Genomic DNA, 19,989 nt, shown 5'->3' with positions numbered 1-19,989 from the left:
TGTGTGAGAGAATGTATTGTGTGAGTGAGAACATGTGTGAGAATGTACGTGTGTGAGCGAGTGAGAATGTGTGTGAGAAGGTGTGTGAGTGAATGAGAACGTGTGTTAGAATGTACATGTGTGAGTGAGAATATGTGTGAGTGAGAACTTGTGTGAGAGTAAGAATGTGTGTGTGAGTGGGAACATGTGTGAGTGAGAACGTAAGTGTGAGAATGGGTGTGTGAGTGGGAACATGTGTGAGTGAGAATGTGTGTAAATGTAAGAATGTGTGTGTTACTGGGAACATGTGTGAGTGAGAATGTGTGTTTGAGTGAAAACGTATGAGAACATATGTGTGAGCCAGAGCCTATGTGTTAGTGAGAATGTGTGTGTGTGTTTGCATGCACATGTTTCTTTTTTCTCTCTCTCTACTGCACAAAGTGCACTAATTTGACTAAGTGCCTGGCTCTTTCTCGAGAGCAGTGACCAGGATGGCGAGCCCAGGGTGCCTTAGGACCAGCTGTAGACTGTGTATTTGTTAGTATACCTTGAGAGAAAAAAGTGCTAGGGTGTGGAGTGGGGCTGCCTTCCAGAGCAGTTGAGCCCTCTGTTGGATGAGGGTTCAACAAGTGCAGGATGATGGATGGAGGGTGGAGGGAGGATGGATGGATGGTGGATGGACAGAGGATGGAGGATGGAGGATGGATGGATAGAGGATGGAGGATGGATGGATGGATGGATGGATGGATGGATGGAGGATGGAGGATGGATGGATGGATGGATGGATGGAGGTTGGAGGATAGAGGATGGATGGATGGATGGAGGATGGAGGATAGAGATGGATGGATGGATGGATGGAAGGTAGATGGGTGGATGGAGGATGGATAGACAGAGGATGGAGGGTGGGATGAAGGGGTCAGTCACTTTGCCCACTCAGTAATTAGCATTCTTTCAAGGAGTTAGCTGTAGAAATTGGAACTCCGCCCTAACTAAGATTTGGGGATTATTTATGGGCTCTGCCCCTCCTCCTAAACCAAGGGAGTGGGAACCCCTAAGAGTCTGGAATGTCTCAGGCACTCCAAGGAGCTGCAGCCCCCATCCCCACCGAGGGTGTGGAAGAGCCTAAAGACTGGGAGGGGTTCCAGAAACTGGCAACATGAGGCCAGAAGTGTCTCTGCTGGAGGAATGGGGGTGCGCACAGCAGAGGCTTTCCCATCCCAGCAGAGCAGAGGCCCCGAACCCCCGTGCTTCCAGGGGCTGGTCGCCACCTGGACAGGCGCAGGAACAACGGGAGGAAGGAATGGAGTCTCTCCCAAATGCTGGGCCCCTCCTGAGTGGCTCTGGCCGAGGGGAGGATGCCAGCATGGGCAGGGCAGCCTGCAGCAGGACTGCAGTGGGACTCACGAGGCCCTGGACCTTGGAGGGGCTGGGGCTTTGGGGTGGTCGCATGGGGAGGCATGCACAAGTCAGGAGAGCAACATACACTTACGGCGTTATCCCCCAGGATGTCGAGCTTCTTCATCAGCTCTGTGACCAGGATGTCCTAGAGGCAAAGAGACAAGGGACAGGTGAGTGCCAGCCGGGCAGGGGCCAGCATGGGCGGAGTCGGGGCAGGGGCTTTACCGTCACGCCTTCCGCCTCGCAGTACGCCTGGAGCGGGCTCTTGCCGTCCACGAAGGGCGTGTGGTGGAAGTTGATGGCGGGCGACTTCCTCTCCCTCTCCTAAGACAGAGAGTGGAAGGCTGGGCATGGGCGGGCCGTTCCCTCCCCATCTCCCCGTCTCCCCCCGCAGAGGGCTGTGCTGGGAGCCCACCCGAGGAACACGGTGAGGACACAAAGGCCACCAAACATGGTCAACACGGAGTTTGTGAAAGCGAAGCCCCGGCCGCAGCAGCAGCAGCCTCGCTGGACTTGCCCAAGAAGACGGCCCCGGGCAGATGCTGCCAGGAGCGGGGAGCCCCCAGCACAGACAGGCCCTTGGGACCCCAGAGCTGTCCATCATGAATTCCAGAGGGCCGTCGGGAGGCTGGAGGAGCAGTGTCCCCCACAGGCCTGACCAGAGCGAGCCCTTGAGGACAGTGGCTGGTGGTGCTGCCACCATCCTCATCCAGGACCATGTGCAGGAGCCCTGGAGGCCACAGGGGGCCATCACACACACGCACGTGAGCACACACACAGACGCACTCGTGCACACAGAGCGGCCACGCAGCCTTCCTGCCACCTCAGAGGGGTGGAGGGGAGGATCCCGAGGGGCGGCTCCCTCTGGACCTAACCTGCTTCCTCAGCAGGGAAGTGGGACCCCATTCCCGACACCTCAGGTGTGTGGGGACCAAGACAGGCGGAAATGCTGGTGCATTAAAACACCAAGCAGGCTGGGGCCCGGGGTTGTATGAGAGGGTGGTCATTCTCACCAGTGAAGGTCATGACCTCCTGTCCCCGGGTGCCCCGAGGGTCGCCGGGTCCGAGAGGGAGGCCCCGGCGCTGTGTGCAGACACTCGTGTTTTTGTCCACTTGGTTTTGTTCTTGCTTTTGTTTTCCTCCCTGATGGCAGTGACGGAGGCCCGACTCACAGCCCTCAATCACACTGGCTTACAGGGTGACGACACTCAGGCCCCCCCCCAACGCCCGGCACCCACGCCCGCGGCACACCTCCAGCTCCAGGATCCGGAATTCCAGCAGCTCGTTTTGGTCTTTTGCATCCTGGACCTCGTGTTTTAGCCGAGCCTCTTCCGTCTCCATTTGCTTAATCTGTAAAATAAGAGATGGAAGAGATCCTGGAGGTCACATGAGGTCAACTCTCTGGCTTTTCCAACTGCTGCCGGATGTCCCTGGGGACGGCCGACTGGCACTGGGCACACAGCCCAGAGCCCTCACTCCAGCCTGAGTCCACGTGAGTCCATCCTAGTGAGACTGGGTGAGTTTCCACCCCTCGGCTAACCCAGGGTGGGGGGACGCAGGGCCGGGCACAGCAGTGGGGAGCTCTGGAGCTGGAGAAGCAGCCCTGAGCCCAGCCCATCTGCCTGAGCAGAGATGGGGAAGAGAAGGCGCCTACCAAGGACAGAGGCAGTAAGATGTCCCTTTTGGCCCCCACCTCCCCATGGCTGGCCCAGAGCCTGGAGAACACTGTTGTCCGATGGAGGGGCCATGTGCCATGGCTGCCTGCCACCCTCCAGAACTAGCTTCACTAATTAGGGACTGTTGAAATATTGGGTTTAGCAAGTGAAGCCAATGTGTGAGGCCCACACCTTCTACGAGTAAGCTCGATGCTGCTTGTGGCGTGTGTCCTCAATGGTCTTGTGAGGACAGGGAATTGCACCAGGAGGGTGTCCACCATGGGCTGAACTTGGGGGGCTGAGGGGCCTGCTCTGATGCTCAGGGGACGGGTCCAGATGGATCCAGGAGCATCAGCGTTTCCTGAGTGAGTTGATGCAGTCGGGAGCTGGATCTTTCCCTGTGCCATGTGTCACACTGCACAGCTGGGGCCACAGGGAGGCACCAAGGGCCACAAGTGTGACCCTGTGCCCATCATAGCCAGAGAAAAGCACAGGCTTTAAGTGTGCACACGAGCATTTAACTGTGCACATGAGTGTTTATGTGCACGTGAGCATTTCAGCATGCACACAAGTGTTCATGTGTGCTCACGAATGTGTGTGTACATGTTTAAGTGTACAAGCAAACCGTTATGCGTGCTCACCAATGCTAAAGTGTGCACACAAGTGTTTATATGTGCACATGAGTGTTTGTGTGTACATGAGTGTCACATGCACAGGTAAGCATTTAAGTGTGCATGCCAAGTGTTCAAGTATGCTCACGAGAGCATAAGCCTGCACACCAGTGTTGATGTGTACACACAAGTGTTCATGTGTGCTAGTGAACATTTAAGTGTGCATGTGTTTAAGCGTACATGCAAGTATTTATGTGTCTGTAGGAGTGTTGAAGTGTGTGCAAAAGCATTTAGTACACACAAGCTTTTAAGTGTGCATGTGAACATTTATGTGTGCACACAAGCATTTGTGTGCACATGAGCATTCACATGTGCGTGAGTGCATGTAAGAGTGCATGAGAGCATTTATATGTACACCCAGCGTTCATGTGCACACGAGTGTTTACGTGTGCAAGTGGGCACAGAAAGAGCTGTCCTGATTCACGATATGTGTGCAGGATCCACAGGAAGCATGTAGGTGTCACTCACCATTCACACATGAACGGCACCCAGGGCACAGCCCGGTGTGGGACTCACGGCTTCGGGTGGGGCATGACTGGCCTTTGGCCTGTGGGCTTGGTTTGGAGGCTGCTGGTCTGTGTGATGCGCTGTCATGATGGTGGGCCTCAGGCTCATGAGCTCGCAGCTAGCCTGGCTCTCCTCTGGAGGGGCTGTGCCTGCCACGGAAGGCGCTGCCTCTTCTGCCAGCGGACAAGCCCACCTGATGGCGGGAAGGGTGGCGAGGAGCACCCTTACCATGCACCGCGATGACTGGCCGCCGAGTGAGCTGTGAGGCCCCGGGGGCTTCTCTGCCTCTGGACACGGAGCCACCGCCACCTCCTGCCTCATTCCATGTGACCTGCTCCAAGCAGGGCTCCCACACAGGCTTGTCCTGAACTGCCCAGACCTGATGTGACCAACTGTCCACAGTCTGCGGCCCTCAGTGCTGCGAGCCCCTCCTTCTACCTAGCCCAGAGATCCAGCTGGACTGGGGGGTCGTGACGTGGAGGGAGATGCCCTAGAAGGGACGACTCACCTCTCAGGAAAAGGGAAGGCCTGGTGGCTCCAGGCAGGAGAACAGCCCAGCTGAGTACTGTGTTTTCTGACCCACCTTATATCAGATAAAACCTTCCCGCCAACAGAGCCCAGCCTGGGGGTGGGGTGACAGGGACGAGAGCATTTTGGGACCTCCTGTTATCCAGAGGCCAGAGCCCACGGGGCCACTGCCAGGGGAAGCTGTGGTCAAGTCAGACACGCACTCACTGTTGCTGCGTGGTGATAGAAACTAGAGCCCAGGCTCCTGTGGACTCTCACAGGTGCTCCTCCCTGCGGACTCGCTGGCTTTAAAACAAACACGGTTAGGAGGAGAGTTCCCTGGCCCAACGAAGTTTCCGGTTGGTATGATTCCAGTAGTTTCAAAAGGGCAACTCTTGCACAAAGTTTTTCTAACCATCACCAACCACAGAACCCAGCAGCACAACCAAACATGGACTGGGAAGCTGCTATAGACACAGGGCTCGCCTGGCCCCAGGGCCGCCTTGTCTCCAGGAGGCAGAGAGGGGCACCCCCACAGGAGCGAGGACCACAGAAGGCCCAGAGAGGGGCCATCGGGGAACCTCTGCCCGAGTCCACCCTGTCCAGCACTGTGGGGATCCGCACACTTCCGTGAGTGCAGAGGAATTCCTGCTTTTCTCGGGGAAGCAGCCCAACGCTCCGACAGGCTCAGGGCCTACCTTCTCGACGAGCTCTTGGTTTCTCCGATACAGTGCTTGCTTCTCTTCAATCCACTTCATATCCTTGAAAATGGAATTGAAATGGAGAAATAAGTACACTGCAGGAAAACATCGTAAAGCCAGCGTTTAAATCACGATTCAGCAGAACAGAGGGTTTGACGAAAGAACTCAACCCCCAGCTTCTGAAGTTACCACCGAATGACGGCTTATGTCACACAGCTAATGAAAACCTGTGATTTCCCCCATTTTCTTGGAGGGAGCTGGATACAGAGCAGGTGGAGGCAGCCCTGCTTCTGCAGACCCCACATGTCGCCATGCAGACAGCACCCCGGGCTCATGTTAGCCCAGGCCGGGTGTCCGATGACACAGTCCTGTGTGGACGTCACAGGTCCAGGGGACTCTGACACAGAGCTAGTGAGACCAACGGGTCTCGGGCAGGTGGGGTGAGGAGTTTATTCAAGGTGGGGCTCCTGTCCATGTCACACTCAGGACACATGGACGGAGGCAGGCTTTGTGCTCTGCTGTGCCACACGTGTGGACGCCCCGCTGGCCCTACTCAAGGTCAGAGCTTGGTGGCAGTCCAGCGTCTTCGTGCACCCCCTTCTGTCTTGAAGGCCTAGTGTTCCCTCTGCCAGCAGCATTTTGTCACAAAGCAAGGCATCAGGGAGAGGCTGGTTGCCTCAGACACTGAACATGTTTCCAAATTCCTTCTCAGCAAAATCATCTGCGAAGATCTTTTCCATTTTGAAAGACTCATCTCTGCCAACGAAGGAAGCAGCTTCCTCCTCCTACTAGTCCCTCAACCACCCTTGACGGCTCCTTCTCCAGCACAGACCACAAGACAGCGGCTTTAGAGGGGGAACTTCACTCTCCAGTCCAGGGTCCACGGAGACGCGCACAGCGCAGCTCCGGAGCGCCATCCTGCAGGCCCGAGTGCGCGGCAGCCCAGGGGAGACGCACGGCTGTGGAGGGGCGCAGGCCCATCCTGCATGTTTCAGGTAAACAGCTCCAGGTGCCACAGACTGAGTTCTGGGCCTTACGCTCTTGGGTGAGGGATGCGGCGACGTGGCCAGGCAGTCCTCCAGGTCATTCTCTTGTCTGTCCGTCCAGCCGTCCACCCGGCAGTTAACACATTCAGGACCGCTGTGGGTCTGCACTGGGCTTGCGCTTTCCCATGCGGACCCTCCCAACTCCACGAGGATGTCCTCCAGCCTCGTCTTGGGTCCACCTGGAGCTGTGCTGTCCAATGGGTCAGTGGGGGGTGCTCAGGCCTCGTGGCCATCATGGACGGATTCCTCTCCCCCTGAGGTTTGAAGAACCCAGAGGTGTTGGTGGTTGTAGGAGGTAAGAGGAGTGACCGACTAACCCCAGGGACCTGAAATCCTGGCCCTGAGGTAAGAGGATGAAAAGGACCTCCCCAGATCGAGTCCAGAGAGGCCACATACTGATGGTCAGGTGATTCCTGCCTCATTCAAGGCTTCTGTGGAATTTCTTTAGCACATTCCTTCCAGTTTTCAAATGTTTTATTGAGATGTGATACAGTAAAGTGTGTTGAGTTGCCAACCTTCAGCCTGCAACCAAATCATCTTGCCCTTGTCCATGTCCACAGACCGCCACCCTCATCAAGGGGGAGACTCTGCAGCCCGGGGGCCGCGGCCTCCCTGGCACCCTCCCCGTGTGGCTGGAGGGCCCAGGCCACCACTCTAGCTTCCTGGGGACCCCGGGCCCGCACACTCACCTGCCCCTGCTCGGCCAGCGCCTTCTCAAGGTCTTCTATCCGCGTCTGCGCCCGCTGCACTTCTGCTTGTAGCTGCTCACGGGTCTGTAGGATGGGAGGAGAAATACATCAAATTTTCTCTAAAAGCCAGGACACGCCCACACAGACGGAGACTTTCAGAGGACTATGTGCCCTTCGGTTCAGCTAATGGAGAAAAGGCTGCTCACTCCTTTGGAAGGAACGCTCTGTAAGAAAGGGAGATCTTGAAGCCTTACTTGAAGCCAGCGACATCACTGGGATTACAGGGGATGATGTATAGATTAATTTTGAGGGATTACTAGGGAAAACCCTTGTTTACAGGATGAAACAGCCCATGAGGACGATTAAGGCCTGTTGGGTGCTGGCCACAAGGCTTTGTTTCAGTCTCCTGGAGGACAATGACGATGACACGCACAGACGGGCTTGCTGAGCGGTCTGCCCAGCACAGACTCTGAGATGGCACCTGCCCCTCTGCTGGCCCTGGCTTCCCTTCCTTTTCCAAATTTTGCTTTCACTTAACTACTTCCCCGGGAGCCTGTCCCTTGTTTAGGAGACCAGCCCTCAGTGCCCTGATGCGTGAAAGTCCCCACGAGCACCACCTGGGCTTCCTGGGGGTCCGCGCGGCCCTCCTTTGAGTTAATTTGCTGTTGTGAGGTCCAAGCCACAGGGCACTCTATCCCAATGGGAGCTCCAGCTCCCCTATGAACAGCTGCCAGGGCAAATGGACGAGAGGTTTGGGGCCGGTTGGGCACAGGGTCTGAGGGTCCCTCAACTTGGGGAGGGCAGGCACCCCGCCCTGGCCCTGGGTCCCAGCCTAGCGCTGCTTCCCAAACATTGGATCTTAATTGCCTCGGTGAGCATTACAGCCCAACAATAACCACGGGAGGGGAGGGCCCGGCCCGTAGGTGAAGCGATGCGTGTGTCCCTGCCAAGGCCAGGGGTCAAGCGGGGAGGAGCCCAGCAGGAGCCGGGAACGTCGTGGAGTAGAAGTCAGTTAGACCTTAACTTCTCGCTCTGCGTCCAGCGTCCCTCCGACCTGCTCCTGCAGCAAGGCGTAGGCTCGCTGCAGGGCCTGGTACTCCATGGTCAGCTGCCGGAACCTCAGCTCCGTCTCCTCCTTGGCCACGCCCTGGAGAGCACACAAGACACAGCATTAGAGCCCGGGCCTCCACCTGGGGACCTGGGGAGGGGAGCCCTGAGCCCCCAGGGTGAAAGACCTCGCAGGCCGGGGGCCAGGGCCGGGGGCTCAGCTGGGCTCCCACCTGCCAGCCAAGCTGCCCTGACCTGGGACCCTCTGTTCCTAACCAGGCTAGCCTGAGGCTGCTCTGCCCAGAAGGGTCAGAGGAGGAGAGCTGGGCACTGTTAAAGGCTTGACGCCCCCCAGGAGTGCGTCTCCTCCCTGCCCGCCTCACATTACAGGCTCCCTTCCTGCCTCCTTCTGGCTGCAATCACGCCTGCTGCCCCAGGGAGAAGGCAGGCAGCTGCTGCTGCCTTCTGAGGGCCCCACTGGACAGAGGAGAACAAGCCACAGGTCTGGCATGGGAGGGTGGCCGTGTCCAGGAGTGATAAGCATGAGTCCTTGGCGTTGGTGCCGATCCCCACTACTGGGTGGTTCAGACCCCCCCCCACCGCTGCAGCCTTTTGAGAGGGTGGGGGCTCTCTGTGCCATTCTGCAGAGGGGGCACTGGCACAATGACGGGCATGCATTTGAAGGAAGGGGGGCACAGGCCACCAGGCAGCCAGCAATGAGGAGTGTCTCTCACTGTGCAAAATTGAGGACTATTGGGGGGCACAGCCACTGAGGGTCACTTAGCCCACCTCGCCAGGGAGCAGGCCTCCAGGGAGCAGGGTGCCGACCCCGATCTGCCTGCCCCCCTGCCCCGCCCGCCCAGGACTGTCCAGAAGCCGCTGCAGAAGGTACCTCCTCCAGGTCATCCTCTGGGGTGCACGGGGTCTGGTCTGTCCTGTCCGTTTGGTAAGAGATGGAAGAACCGTCAGATTCCAGGGAAGCCTCTTCATCATATCCAAAGAAGGTCTCCACAACAACCGGCTTCTGACCAAAAGGAACCATGTTAGTGCAAACCCAGACCCCGCCAGCAGAGCCACCAGCTCCCTTGGGGCCTCTGGGCCTTCTCCTGCCTCCTCCTTTGCTGCCCAGCTATAGGGCCGGCTGCATGGCCGCACCCCCAGCGCACTCTAGTCTTCATCCTCGACTGTCCCCTTGGGGGCCGCTCAGGGCTGCCCAACCTCAGGCCAAGGGAGCCGCCATCATGGTTGTTCTGGAAGCAGGGGCTGGTGGAGGGAGGGTGGAGTGCGAAGCGGGCCTGGAGGTCTGCAGGGAGGCAGATAACCCCCGGTGGGGAAAGAGGCCCTTCCGTGGGGGACACTCTCTGTGGTTCCCCGGGGCAGTGGTACTCAACATCTGCCACTGTGCACGGTGACATGACACAGGATCAACATGAGCACTGGTCTTAACGCGTAGCACGTGATTACTTTTCTAGAATCCATTTTTGTTGTGTTTTAAAAAGGATCAGTCCTTGAAAGGTTGGAATAAAAATAAAAACAAAAGCAAAAACAGGTCCTTCTCCAGCTGGTTTGAGAGGCCCTGCCTAGCGGATGCCCCCACGGCTCACCTCTGTCTTCGGCGAGTCTGGGCTCCCCTTCCCGCAGGCCCCTCTCCCCTGAGCACCCCCACCCCTTCCCCACTGCTCCCCTCATCTCCCCACCTTCCAAAAAAGGTTTCCTCATCTTGTTTTAGAAATATTACAAAATCCAAGCCCACCATCTTCTCTCAGTCACACTCAAGGTCCCTTCTTTCCTTGGTGACTCCGTGAATCTGGCTCCAGGTCTCCCTGCTGGTTCCTGTGCTGGGACCTTCCAGTAAGCTCCTCCCGGGGGCCCCTGCGACCACCTGCTGCCCCACAAACCAGTCGGTGGTTCTGGTCCTACACGCCCCTGGTGCAGTGTAGAGGGGACCAAGGCCACCTCCTCTGACCCGTCCCCAGACATCCTGTGTCCTCCAGCCTCCGTTTCTCCCCATGACGGCCCCCACCTGAGCAGAGAGGCCCCAGGGTGCTGACCGCCTGCTGAGTGGAGCCCTGGCCTCTCCCAGAAAAGCTTCCCCTGTACCTCTAACCCTTTTCCAGACTTCTCCACTGAAATGTCCAGAAAATGGGCAAACTGAACAAGCACAAACGTGCTTTATTAAACCCCAGCCCTCCTGTCGGCCCCTCTGGTCTGTGATTATCCAGCCTCAGTCACGTCAGCCGGCCTGGCCTCCTTCACTTCCTCCTCCCCCCGTGTCTGTCACCCACTCTATCGACACCCCTCCTGTCCAGCTCCCTGACACACTCTCCCTAACTCCTGGCCCAGATGGCCGCAGTAGCCGCCTAGGTCCTCCTCTTGCTGAAGCCACGAGAACGAGCCTGCTGAAGCCCCATCGGGCCCCTTCGTGTTCCAGCTCACGGAAGCTCACCGGCCTCTGAGGCTGGAGTCACTGCGGCCGATGCTCCAGGCCTTCACAAACCGACCTCCCATCTTCGGCCCCCAAGCCCGTTTTGCTCATTGATGGCTCCTGACTGGCTGGCTTCTCCCTCCTCCCATTTCACGAAAGCGCCGGGACAGTGGGGGGCCCAAGTGGAGAGGGTGGGCCTCCTCCAGCCATTCCATTCCACTAGAACTGTGCTGTCAGGCTCCCGGGCCTCCAGATAATCTCTAAATTTGTTGTTAGTGCTGTCGAGTCGATTCCAACTCCTAGCAACCCTGTGGACAGCAGAGCAGAACCCTGCCTGGTCTTCTTGCGCCATCCTCTCCCCTTCCAGAGCTCTATCAGACAATGCTCTGCTGCTGTTCACAGGGTTTTCATGGCCAATTTTTTCAGAAGTGGGTGGCCAGGTCCTTCTTCCTAGTCTGTCTTAGTCTGGAAGCTCTGCTGACAGCTGTCCAGGGGTGACCCTGCTGGTATTTGAAATACTTGTGGCATAGCTTTCAGCATCACAGCAACAAGCAGCCGCCACAGTGTGACAATCACAGACAGGAATCTCCAAATACCCTGAAATAACCCTGAGGAGAGAGGCCCTGACACCCTCTCTCTCCTCCTACAGGGCTTTCTAAGGGCCAGACAAGCCAGGATTTGCACCTAAGGAATATCTAACAGTTTGTATGAGCAACATTGTTGATTGTTCAAAAATTAAACAAAAAAATACATAACACACATTTTGCATAAAGCAGGACACAAGTTAGGTCCTTTGGGAATGTCTTCTAAATCTTCTTTATTGTAAAACATAGATTTATCAAAAAGGATTGTACTGCAGAGAAACTAACCCAGGTCTTCAAATTCCCTAGGGGCAGAGATCAGCCCTGGAGGAACCTGTGTGGGGCCTGTAGATACACGTGCTGCAGCCTGCAGCTGTGGCCGGGGACCCTGTGACGGTGAGGCGGGCCCCCGTGGGCACAGGATGGGCATGGCCCATCCTCAGGGCCATGTGTCCCAGGCAGACCTGGGAATTCAAACTCCTCTGCAGGGCAGTAGGAAGGCCAGTGTCCCATGGCTAACTCCTCCTCCTTATTATTGTCATGAATTCATATCTTCTCTTAGAAATTTAAAAGAAATAAGGTTGAATTTTTAAATTTAAAATTATAAACAGAATATTTACTTTGGTCCTGTTTTGGTTACTTCACAGTAACAATTTTTAGAAATAATAAAATTATCTTCTTTTCACCTCCAAATAAAGAGAGTCAATCTGATTAAGTGGCTTTTTTAAATACACATTTTTTGTACACACACGTCAACATTTTCCCGCTTACCTTGGGGAGTTTTGCCATTTTCTTTCTTTGTTTCCGATATCTTAAAAGCTTATCACGCTCCTGCAAAAACCAGTTGAAGAGATCTTTTAAGTAGTTGAACAGCTCTCTCAGTTTAATCTTTCTCTGTTGTCATTTTGAATGGACTTAGAGGAGGACGTCAAGATTGGCGTATTGTCCACATTATCATAAATACACCAGAACGTAAGGCCCCGCTCAGGGCAGTTCACTCCGAAGGTCTGGATGGCTCATCTTTTCTGCTGGGGATCAGGATAAAGGGAGGGATCGCCCGTTTAGGGGGCTCTGAGCTCATGACGCTCCCTCATCCTCCAGCTTCCCTCACGGTCTGTGGCTGGGGGCCCGTGCAAGGAGCAGGGGATGTGAGCGGCACACACAGAAACGGAAATTCGAGAGGGACGATGGCCCAGCCTCCCGCACACTCTCTGAGCAGATGTCCGCAGAAATGGCGTGCACAGACACGTGGAGACGGACCTCCATAAACATGTAAGGAGACCAATGACCGTTTCTCTCCAGGGAGCTATGCTGCATCTTCGTGACCATGATTGTGAACCAGCCAGGCCCAGACCGCCAGTCCGTGTGGAGGGGGGAGGAACCTATCTGGGGGTGAGTGCCCCAGAGAGGGAGCCATCCGACCCTCGGGCTTTAATAAAGGGAATGATGAGCAGAGCTGGGCGCTGCTCCTGCAGCCGTCACCAAAGGCCAACGTTCCCTGGCATCTGTCTGACTCTAATGGATGCGTGCTCTGGGTCACCACGGCAAAGCCTCTGGGCAGGTGGTGCCACAAGACCAAGATCCGCCCTGAGTACTGGCACCGCCTCTATCTGGTCCGGAAGGGACCCCTGGCACAGGAAAGGTCTCAGGGATAATGCACTGGAAAATGGGGTGGGTGTCAGGAGAGGGGTACAAGCGGTACTTACTAACACGCTCTTCACGTAGCCGGCGGTTTCCAGGGTCTAGGAAGAGAAGACAGCATGTGGGAGAATTAGAGCCCAGACTTTGCTCCGCAGGAGCCCCAACGCCCCGCCACACACCCCAAACCCCTGCCGCCTCCTGACCGCAGACAGTGTGGCTCTCGCCCCTGCCTGAGAGGGAGGTCCTACCTGGCCCTGACGGTCCTCCCTCCCTTCCTGAGCTGACCCCCTGAGGGCACCGTGAACCTGCAGAAGCACCTTCAGTTCAGGGTTGGGAAAATCACCTGCCTTTCAGAAATAATGTGCATTTGTAATCGACCGATATTTCTTCCTTTTCCTATTCCCCCATAAATTCGTATTATTGTGGGGACTGATGATCACTGGGTCATTGAAGAAGAGGTCAGGGAGGTCACGGAAGGCTGTGCCGGGAGACCCCAGCCCACAGCCCATCGGGGCAGGGGCATTTTCACGTCCCATCTCATGTTACTTTGGAGGCGACTTCAGTCATTGAAGCAAGAGGCCAGTGCTTCCAGGCCGTGTGTCACCAGAGACAGAGAGGGACACTGCCGTCCCTTCTGCTGCCCCCGGAGGACACAGAATGACCAAGGCCACTAGTCTGCAATGATCTGACTGTGGGGTCAGTCGGGATCCCAACAAGAAGCAGAAGGCGCCCCAAATCAGGATGATTGGAGGAGCGTTTGATGAAGGACTATTTGTAAAACTGTGCTGGATGCCACAGAGATCAGGCAGTGTAGACGGCTGGTTGAGACCCTGAAGAGATATGCCCACAACCTAATCCCCAGAACCTGGACTGTGGGCTTATTTGGAAATTGGGTCTTTGTGGGTATGATTAAGTTAGGGATCTTGAGAGGAGACCATCCTGGACCAGGGTGGACAAGTGTCCAGAGAAGAGAAGAGAAGAGAGAGACACAGAGAGACACAGAGAAGCCGGCAGAGACTGGAGTCACGTGGCCCATGGCCACCAGTAGCTTCCCCGTAACAAAGAACGGCCATGCCGCCAGCACCTTGGGAGGGTGCGGCCCCACCACCGTCTTGATTTTAGAGTCTGGCCTCCAGACTGTGAGAAGAGAAGCTGCAGTGTTTTAAGCCCCCAGCTGGGGGGGCTCTGTTACGGCGGCCAGGAAATAATCCCAGTGGCATTGCTGCTCCTGAAACCCCTGGTCCAAAGGCATGAGGACAGGAATCAGAGCGTCTTGGGGAGGGCCTCGGCGAGCACGACCAGGGTGGAGGGACCCGGCCCAAGATGAAACCCAGGGAGGGGCCAGGAAGACAAACGCAGGTTCTCCCCCCTCCATCTCCCACTGGGCTCCCCGTTGGCCACACCCCCAGAGCCAAAGAGTGAGGGGCCGAGTGTGTAACCCCTGTGGGGCAGCAGAGAGCCAGAACGGGGAAGGTCGCCCCGTCACCTTGGAGAGCTCGTCTATGAGGCTCTGCTGCTCCACAATCTGCAGCTTCAGGAAGTCGACTTCTCTTTCATCTTGACTCTGATCCAGATCATTCAAGGAACTGGGTCTCCTTATGATTCCCGCTCTCTGTCTCTGAAGAAACAGCCAGAGTGCATTACAAGGGGTGGAGGGAGGTGATCGACTGGGTGATGGGAAGCTGGGGGTCCCCTTGCTACATCTGCAGATGCCTGAGCAATCACTGGTCACCCCTTAGCTATGGGGTGAGGGAGCCTCTCTGCTCAGGCCTTGGAGCAGCCCGGCTGCAGAGCCCCAGGGAAGCCAAGGCCTGTATCTTGGCTGATCCCTGTAACAGGGCAGGGCCGTGCAGCCTGGACTATGTGCACATGGGGTAACTCTGCACCCCAAAGATGAGATTGTGCAAGCTGTTCATGCCACTTCACACTCCACCGCCTCTGCCAAATGCAGAGTGTGGAAAGATGGGGATTTCTGCAGAGAAGGGTGTTGAGGGCACCCCTGACTGCCTCCTCTACTTCATGCTGAATTACTCAGGCTAAACTCTCGCTCACAGTCTCCAGGGCCCACAGGGCCAGAAGGAACACACAACATGTAGCTAATCCCCCACACTCTGCTTGTGACTGCAGCAGGAGTGGAACCTCCCCTACTCCCCGCTCCATGCCCCATGCCTGGCCTGCTCACTCCTTTCCCCCCACTGCCGGTATCCCTGGGGCTCTCACTATTTCTGCCCAATATTCCCAGAGTTGGAAGATGGCTGGTCCAAGCCCCTGGTGTTAGATGGGGCAATAGGCCTGGGGAGGGGAGACACAGTAACTTGCTCAGTGACCTCTTAGACGCAGTGTTACCCTTCGTCCACACTGTCACTCCCTGAGGCAGGCGCCTGTGACCCCGGGACCTCAAATGTCAGACCCTCCCCTAAGGCCTTCTCCCTCAGTGAGCAGGCCTGTGTCAGCTCCCATGCCCACAAACGTACGTGAGACCAGAGGCTTGGGCGAAAGCCCCACAGCCTGGCCTGGAGATCTCATTATCAAACCTTGGGTGTGACAAGTTGGCTACACACCAGTGCAGGCACATCCTGCTGGCCCGCCGGACCCCTCAGGCCCTTACCATTTCTATGTTCTCCTGGGTGACAAATTTTAACTTGTTTTCCATTCGACGTAAAGTGTGGGACAGGTCTTCATTTTTCCGAGTAAGGCGCTTGTTTTTGTCCAGCAATGGCTTGTACTGACTTTCAGCTTCTCTTAAACGTTTTAGCTGAAAGACAAAATTAATTACACAGCATGATGTTTCTAAGTGTCACGGAGAACCAACAGCTCCACACAGAGTTGGCAAACTGAGCAGAACAAGCTTCGGCCACAGCAAAGGGCAGCCATCTGGGGCCAATGCTCCATTTTGCCAATAAGTGTCACGGTAAACTCACCTGGTCCATGGCCCTTTGGGGCACTCTGAGCAACTCACACACCTGCAGGACAAGTCACTGGCAAATCTCAATGGCTATAAGGACTAATGGTGATTGCGCCACCGAAGGGTGAGGTTCTCACACATCCCAGAAAATGTGCAGAACTGGGGTACTTTTGCCCCAGTAATATGGAGCAGAGATCAGCCAACTAGCGCCTGAGGCCCATATCTGGCCCCCCATCTGGTTTTGTTAATAAAGTTTTATTGGAAACAGCCAAGAGGGCTGGATGCAAGGCCGGCCCTTGTCACCATCACTTCTCCTTTCTACAAGAAATGGATGCCCCCCAGCTCCTCCCACACTGTAGCCATAAAACGATAGGATCCTGAAGATTCCCCCTCACCCCTCTGCCCCCCTGTCACTCACCAGCTCATTCCTTTCTTCCGACAGCAAGGCATTTCGGTCCTCAAGTTTCCGGATGATTGCACTTAACTCTGCAATTTTAAGTTGGAAGCGCCGAGCATCCTTTTCATCCAACTGCTGTTCCTAAAACAAAAATCAACTGCAAATAACTGTTCGTAGACACAGACACAAAAAACCTTTGCAAATCCAAACACACTATGGAAACCCAAGGACTTCTGTGTCATGATCCCCAGTAATTCCGAATGGCTGGTGGGCGGGTGTGGACCCTCCTAGGGGAAGGCGACTGCTGCCCAAACTGCACAATGGGGACAGAATGGAAGGAGCAGAATGTCCAGAAGTATGCAAATGTGGAGGGTGAGGGCGTGCAAAGGCAGGCACAAGTGTGGGTGACGCCAAGACAATAAGGGAACCAGCTCCCTGTTCTCCTGTGGGCCCTGCTGCCTGCAGCCTTCAGGAAGGGCTGCCCTGCGCTGCAGGCGGGGACATCATCTTCCTAGTGTTATAACACGAGCACAGGAAAAGTATTCAACTGAAGACTTTCAAAATTGGTTTCCCAAGAAGTGTGCTCCCTCAAATTGCGTTTCTAAAAGGTGACTTTTGGAACCAGTGGAGCTTCACTCAAAAATCAATGAAAACACTTTGATCCAGTTTCAGAATCTCTCTGGAGTGAAGGCAATCTATTGAGTGCCAGAGCAGGAGCTGATTTTAATTCAGTTAAGCCATTGATAACAAGATTAAAAAACGTCATTTCCTATCCTTGAAATGTCACTCTCCTAGGGCTGGCTCAGCTCAGACACGGTTGCATCCTCAAAGCACACAAACACGTGTCCAGGAAGGACCGAGGAACGGTTCCTCATTCAGCAGGTGCAGGAGAGGCCAGGGAGCAGACCCAGAAGGACCCGCATGGAGGGTCCGTGGAATTTAGACCCCCTCCCGGATTTCCCAGAACCACTCCAGAGGGCTCTGAATGAGGAGCAGCAATGAGGAGATGGATGGTGTCACAGCTGTACAGCTCTCGGCTGCCCCCGCACTGTCACGGCAGCCTGAGGAGGACCAGAAAAGTAGCAGGTTGCACGAAAAGTGAGTGGGAGGGTGACTGGTGACGTGAGTGGCAGAAATCACTGCGTGAGGTCAAAGCCGGAGATGCGGGCTAGCAGGGAGCCAGGAGCTGGCCCTCCCGGGCAGGAGGGCAAAGCCCGTGCATGGAGATGGAGGCAGCACAGACTCATCTCCCACCAGCCCAGGGCAGGAGCCACTACCAACAAGTACCAGGGACCCTTAGTGACCTGGGGGCCCGGTAGCTGCAGGTGGGCTCCAGCTGGAAGCCTGAAGCCTCGGGGGTCCACGGGAGGGTGATCAAGTGAAGGCCAGAATTATGCCACGTTAGCAAGGAAGGAAGAAGACAAGTCTGTCCGCCCTCTCAGCCAAGCCTGAGAAGCCGAGGGGTCCAGGGTCTGGCTGGCGGGCTGCAGACATGGTCGGCGTCCCCAGGGACGGAGGGCTCTGGTTCTGGACCTGGGCTTGGGACTCCCTGGGAGCTGCCTGCATGGGGCGACACAGCCGCGGGCAGCGCTGTCTGTCTGTGACACTGGGGTGTCCGGGCGAAGCATGGGGAGGTGCTTACAGGGCTTCCCGAGTGGTCTGAGGCGTCTCCTGCACCGCTTGCATAAGGAAGTTCCCGTCTGGGGCTGCCCAGGTGCCGATCAGCCTCTTTGACCTGGGACAGCTGCTCATCTAAAGCCTCTTTTTGGAGCTGCAGTCTCTGAGCATGCCCGGCTTGAACCCCTAACTCTCTCTCCAGCACGAAGACTGCTCTGTCTTTAAATTTTATCTCCTCCATCTACAAGGAGAACAGAACACAATCACACACGCAGGCAGAGTGCAGATCTGCAGTTACCATAGAAACAGGCAGAGGACACTTGCACACAAGCATCAGGGGGGTCCACACGGCAGCAGCCCCGCCAGCATCTCTGGGCTTTGAGAGTGGAAGCAGAGCAAGCAGCCGTGGACCGAGAGCCAAGAGCCCCACTCCCCGGACCACAGCGTGACTCCCTGGCAGGGCTGGCCTCTGCTCTGCCAGCTCAGACCAGCTGGTGCAGCTGACGCCTCCGTCCTGGGACTCCGTGCATCCCTGCCCAGCCTCCTGGGCGCCTGGCAGGACCACCCTCTCCAGCGCTGGCCTGCAGGAGCTCCTAGGCAGCCACAGGGCTGGCGTTGTCTGGCAGGGTCCAGAGAGGCCACCTCCAGCTCCTGCCTCCTGCCGTGCATTGGGCAGAACAGGGGGACTGCCCGAGTTCCCCCAACTCCGTCAACAGGAGGGCATGATGAGCAAGGTTCATCCTAAAACAGGCGGGCTGTGAACCTGGAGAAGTAGAAGCCTGGGGCGAAAGCCCTGCAGCCTCTTTCTCTTCGCTCCAAGGGGTGCCTGGCCTGGGAAGGGCTGGGCAGTGTGTGGGGAGCTAACACTCTCGTCCTTCTGCACCCGCCTCTCGCTCGGCTCCAAGGTGCGGATAGGAAGCGGGGGTGCTGCCCAACTGTTTGCAGGCAGCTAAGGTTTGGGGGGGGGTCCCCGGACAAGCAGGCTCCAGAGGGGAGGATAGGAGTGCCCTGTGTGTCTGACCCACCTCAGCCTCTGCATGCCGTCCAGCTGGCGGCTGCGAGGGCTCCCTCCCCCCGCTCCCTACAGTGCCCAACCTCCTGACAGCTGCCAGGAGCCCTGCCCGACACAGCCGCCACCTGCCTCCCAGCACCCAGCACCCCTCATCAGGGCTCCGGGCTGCCACACGCACGTCCTCGGCTAGAGGGGGGGCCGCTGCCCTTGGAGGGGATGGCAGAACAGACCCCAATGCTGCCCATCATTCAGACAGACAGACTCAGGCGCTGTGAGCGTCATCACAAACAGTGTTAGATTTACAAGAAGACTCGGTTTAAAACAAATTTTCAAACAACAGAGTGGGATAGGATATCTTCCTGCTTTACTTGCTATTTAAGGTTAAAATAAGCTAATAAATCTGCCATCTGCTGAAGTCAGCTTGGAAACAAAGACACGAGATGTCTAATTAGCCCCAATCACAGAATTCATGGGCTAGCGATGAAGTGAACAGAATAAAAGAAACCCTTAATTGCTAAATTCCCGTTTACTGGAGCACACAGAAATACGAAAGAGGCGACACAGCCAATCAGTGAAAACCAAGAGGCCAGTGGAAACAGACTCATATTAATAAGCAGCTATACTCTGTGGCCCAACATTTACACTCTCACACACATACTTCAGAAACGTCACTTTTCTTTCATCAGGAAACAAGAAGATAAGAGTCTCTATATACAGATCCCACTTAAATCAGCTACTTAGACAGACAGTTTGGACCAAAAAGCAGACCTCCCTTGGAAGCCACCCATAAGTGTCCTAGGATGCGGCCACGTTAGATGACCCACCCAGACATGGAGCTTCATGACCTGCCCACAAAGGAAATGTGAGGAAAGTGGTTTTCACAGAGGGGCAGGATCTGATTTTGTGTGTGTGTGTGTGTGTGTGTGTGTGTGTGTCTAAGATTAGCCCTAAGCTAACATCTGTTGCCAATCCTCCTCTTTTTGCTGAGGAAGATTGGCCCTGAGCTAACATCCGTGCCCCATCTTCCTCTACTTTATATGTGGGACGTCTGCCACAGCATGGCTTGATGAGCGGTCCGCAGGTCCGCGCCTGGGATCCGAAACTGCGAACCTGGGGCTGCTGAAGCGGAGCTCTCGAACTTAACCACTACACCACCAGGCCGGCCTCCTAGGATCTGGTTTTTTGAAGATGGGAAATCACTTTAAGTTCAG

General features: G+C 56.0%; 1 protein-coding gene across 1 annotated transcript in view; it reads right to left on the bottom strand.

Annotated features, from left to right (window-relative positions):
- The window catches only part of JAKMIP3 (Janus kinase and microtubule interacting protein 3), a 67,577-nt gene that overhangs the window by 14,748 nt on the left and 32,840 nt on the right, over positions 1–19,989 (bottom strand). Inside the window, 13 exon segments of the mRNA XM_087432989.1 lie at positions 1,469–1,522; positions 1,603–1,701; positions 2,629–2,727; positions 5,416–5,478; positions 7,154–7,237; positions 8,172–8,300; positions 9,093–9,221; positions 11,978–12,037; positions 12,913–12,948; positions 14,334–14,465; positions 15,456–15,602; positions 16,171–16,290; positions 17,792–18,007. Coding sequence (XP_087289115.1) covers positions 1,469–1,522; positions 1,603–1,701; positions 2,629–2,727; positions 5,416–5,478; positions 7,154–7,237; positions 8,172–8,300; positions 9,093–9,221; positions 11,978–12,037; positions 12,913–12,948; positions 14,334–14,465; positions 15,456–15,602; positions 16,171–16,290; positions 17,792–18,007 — 1,368 coding nt within the window.

This window comes from Ceratotherium simum, chromosome 6, assembly GCF_057802395.1.
Source record: "Ceratotherium simum simum isolate JZ-2026a chromosome 6, ASM5780239v1, whole genome shotgun sequence".
NCBI classification, from domain to species: domain Eukaryota; kingdom Metazoa; phylum Chordata; class Mammalia; order Perissodactyla; family Rhinocerotidae; genus Ceratotherium; species Ceratotherium simum.
The sequence above is the reverse complement of the archived record's forward strand: the minus strand, read 5'-3'. Positions and strand labels throughout refer to the sequence as shown.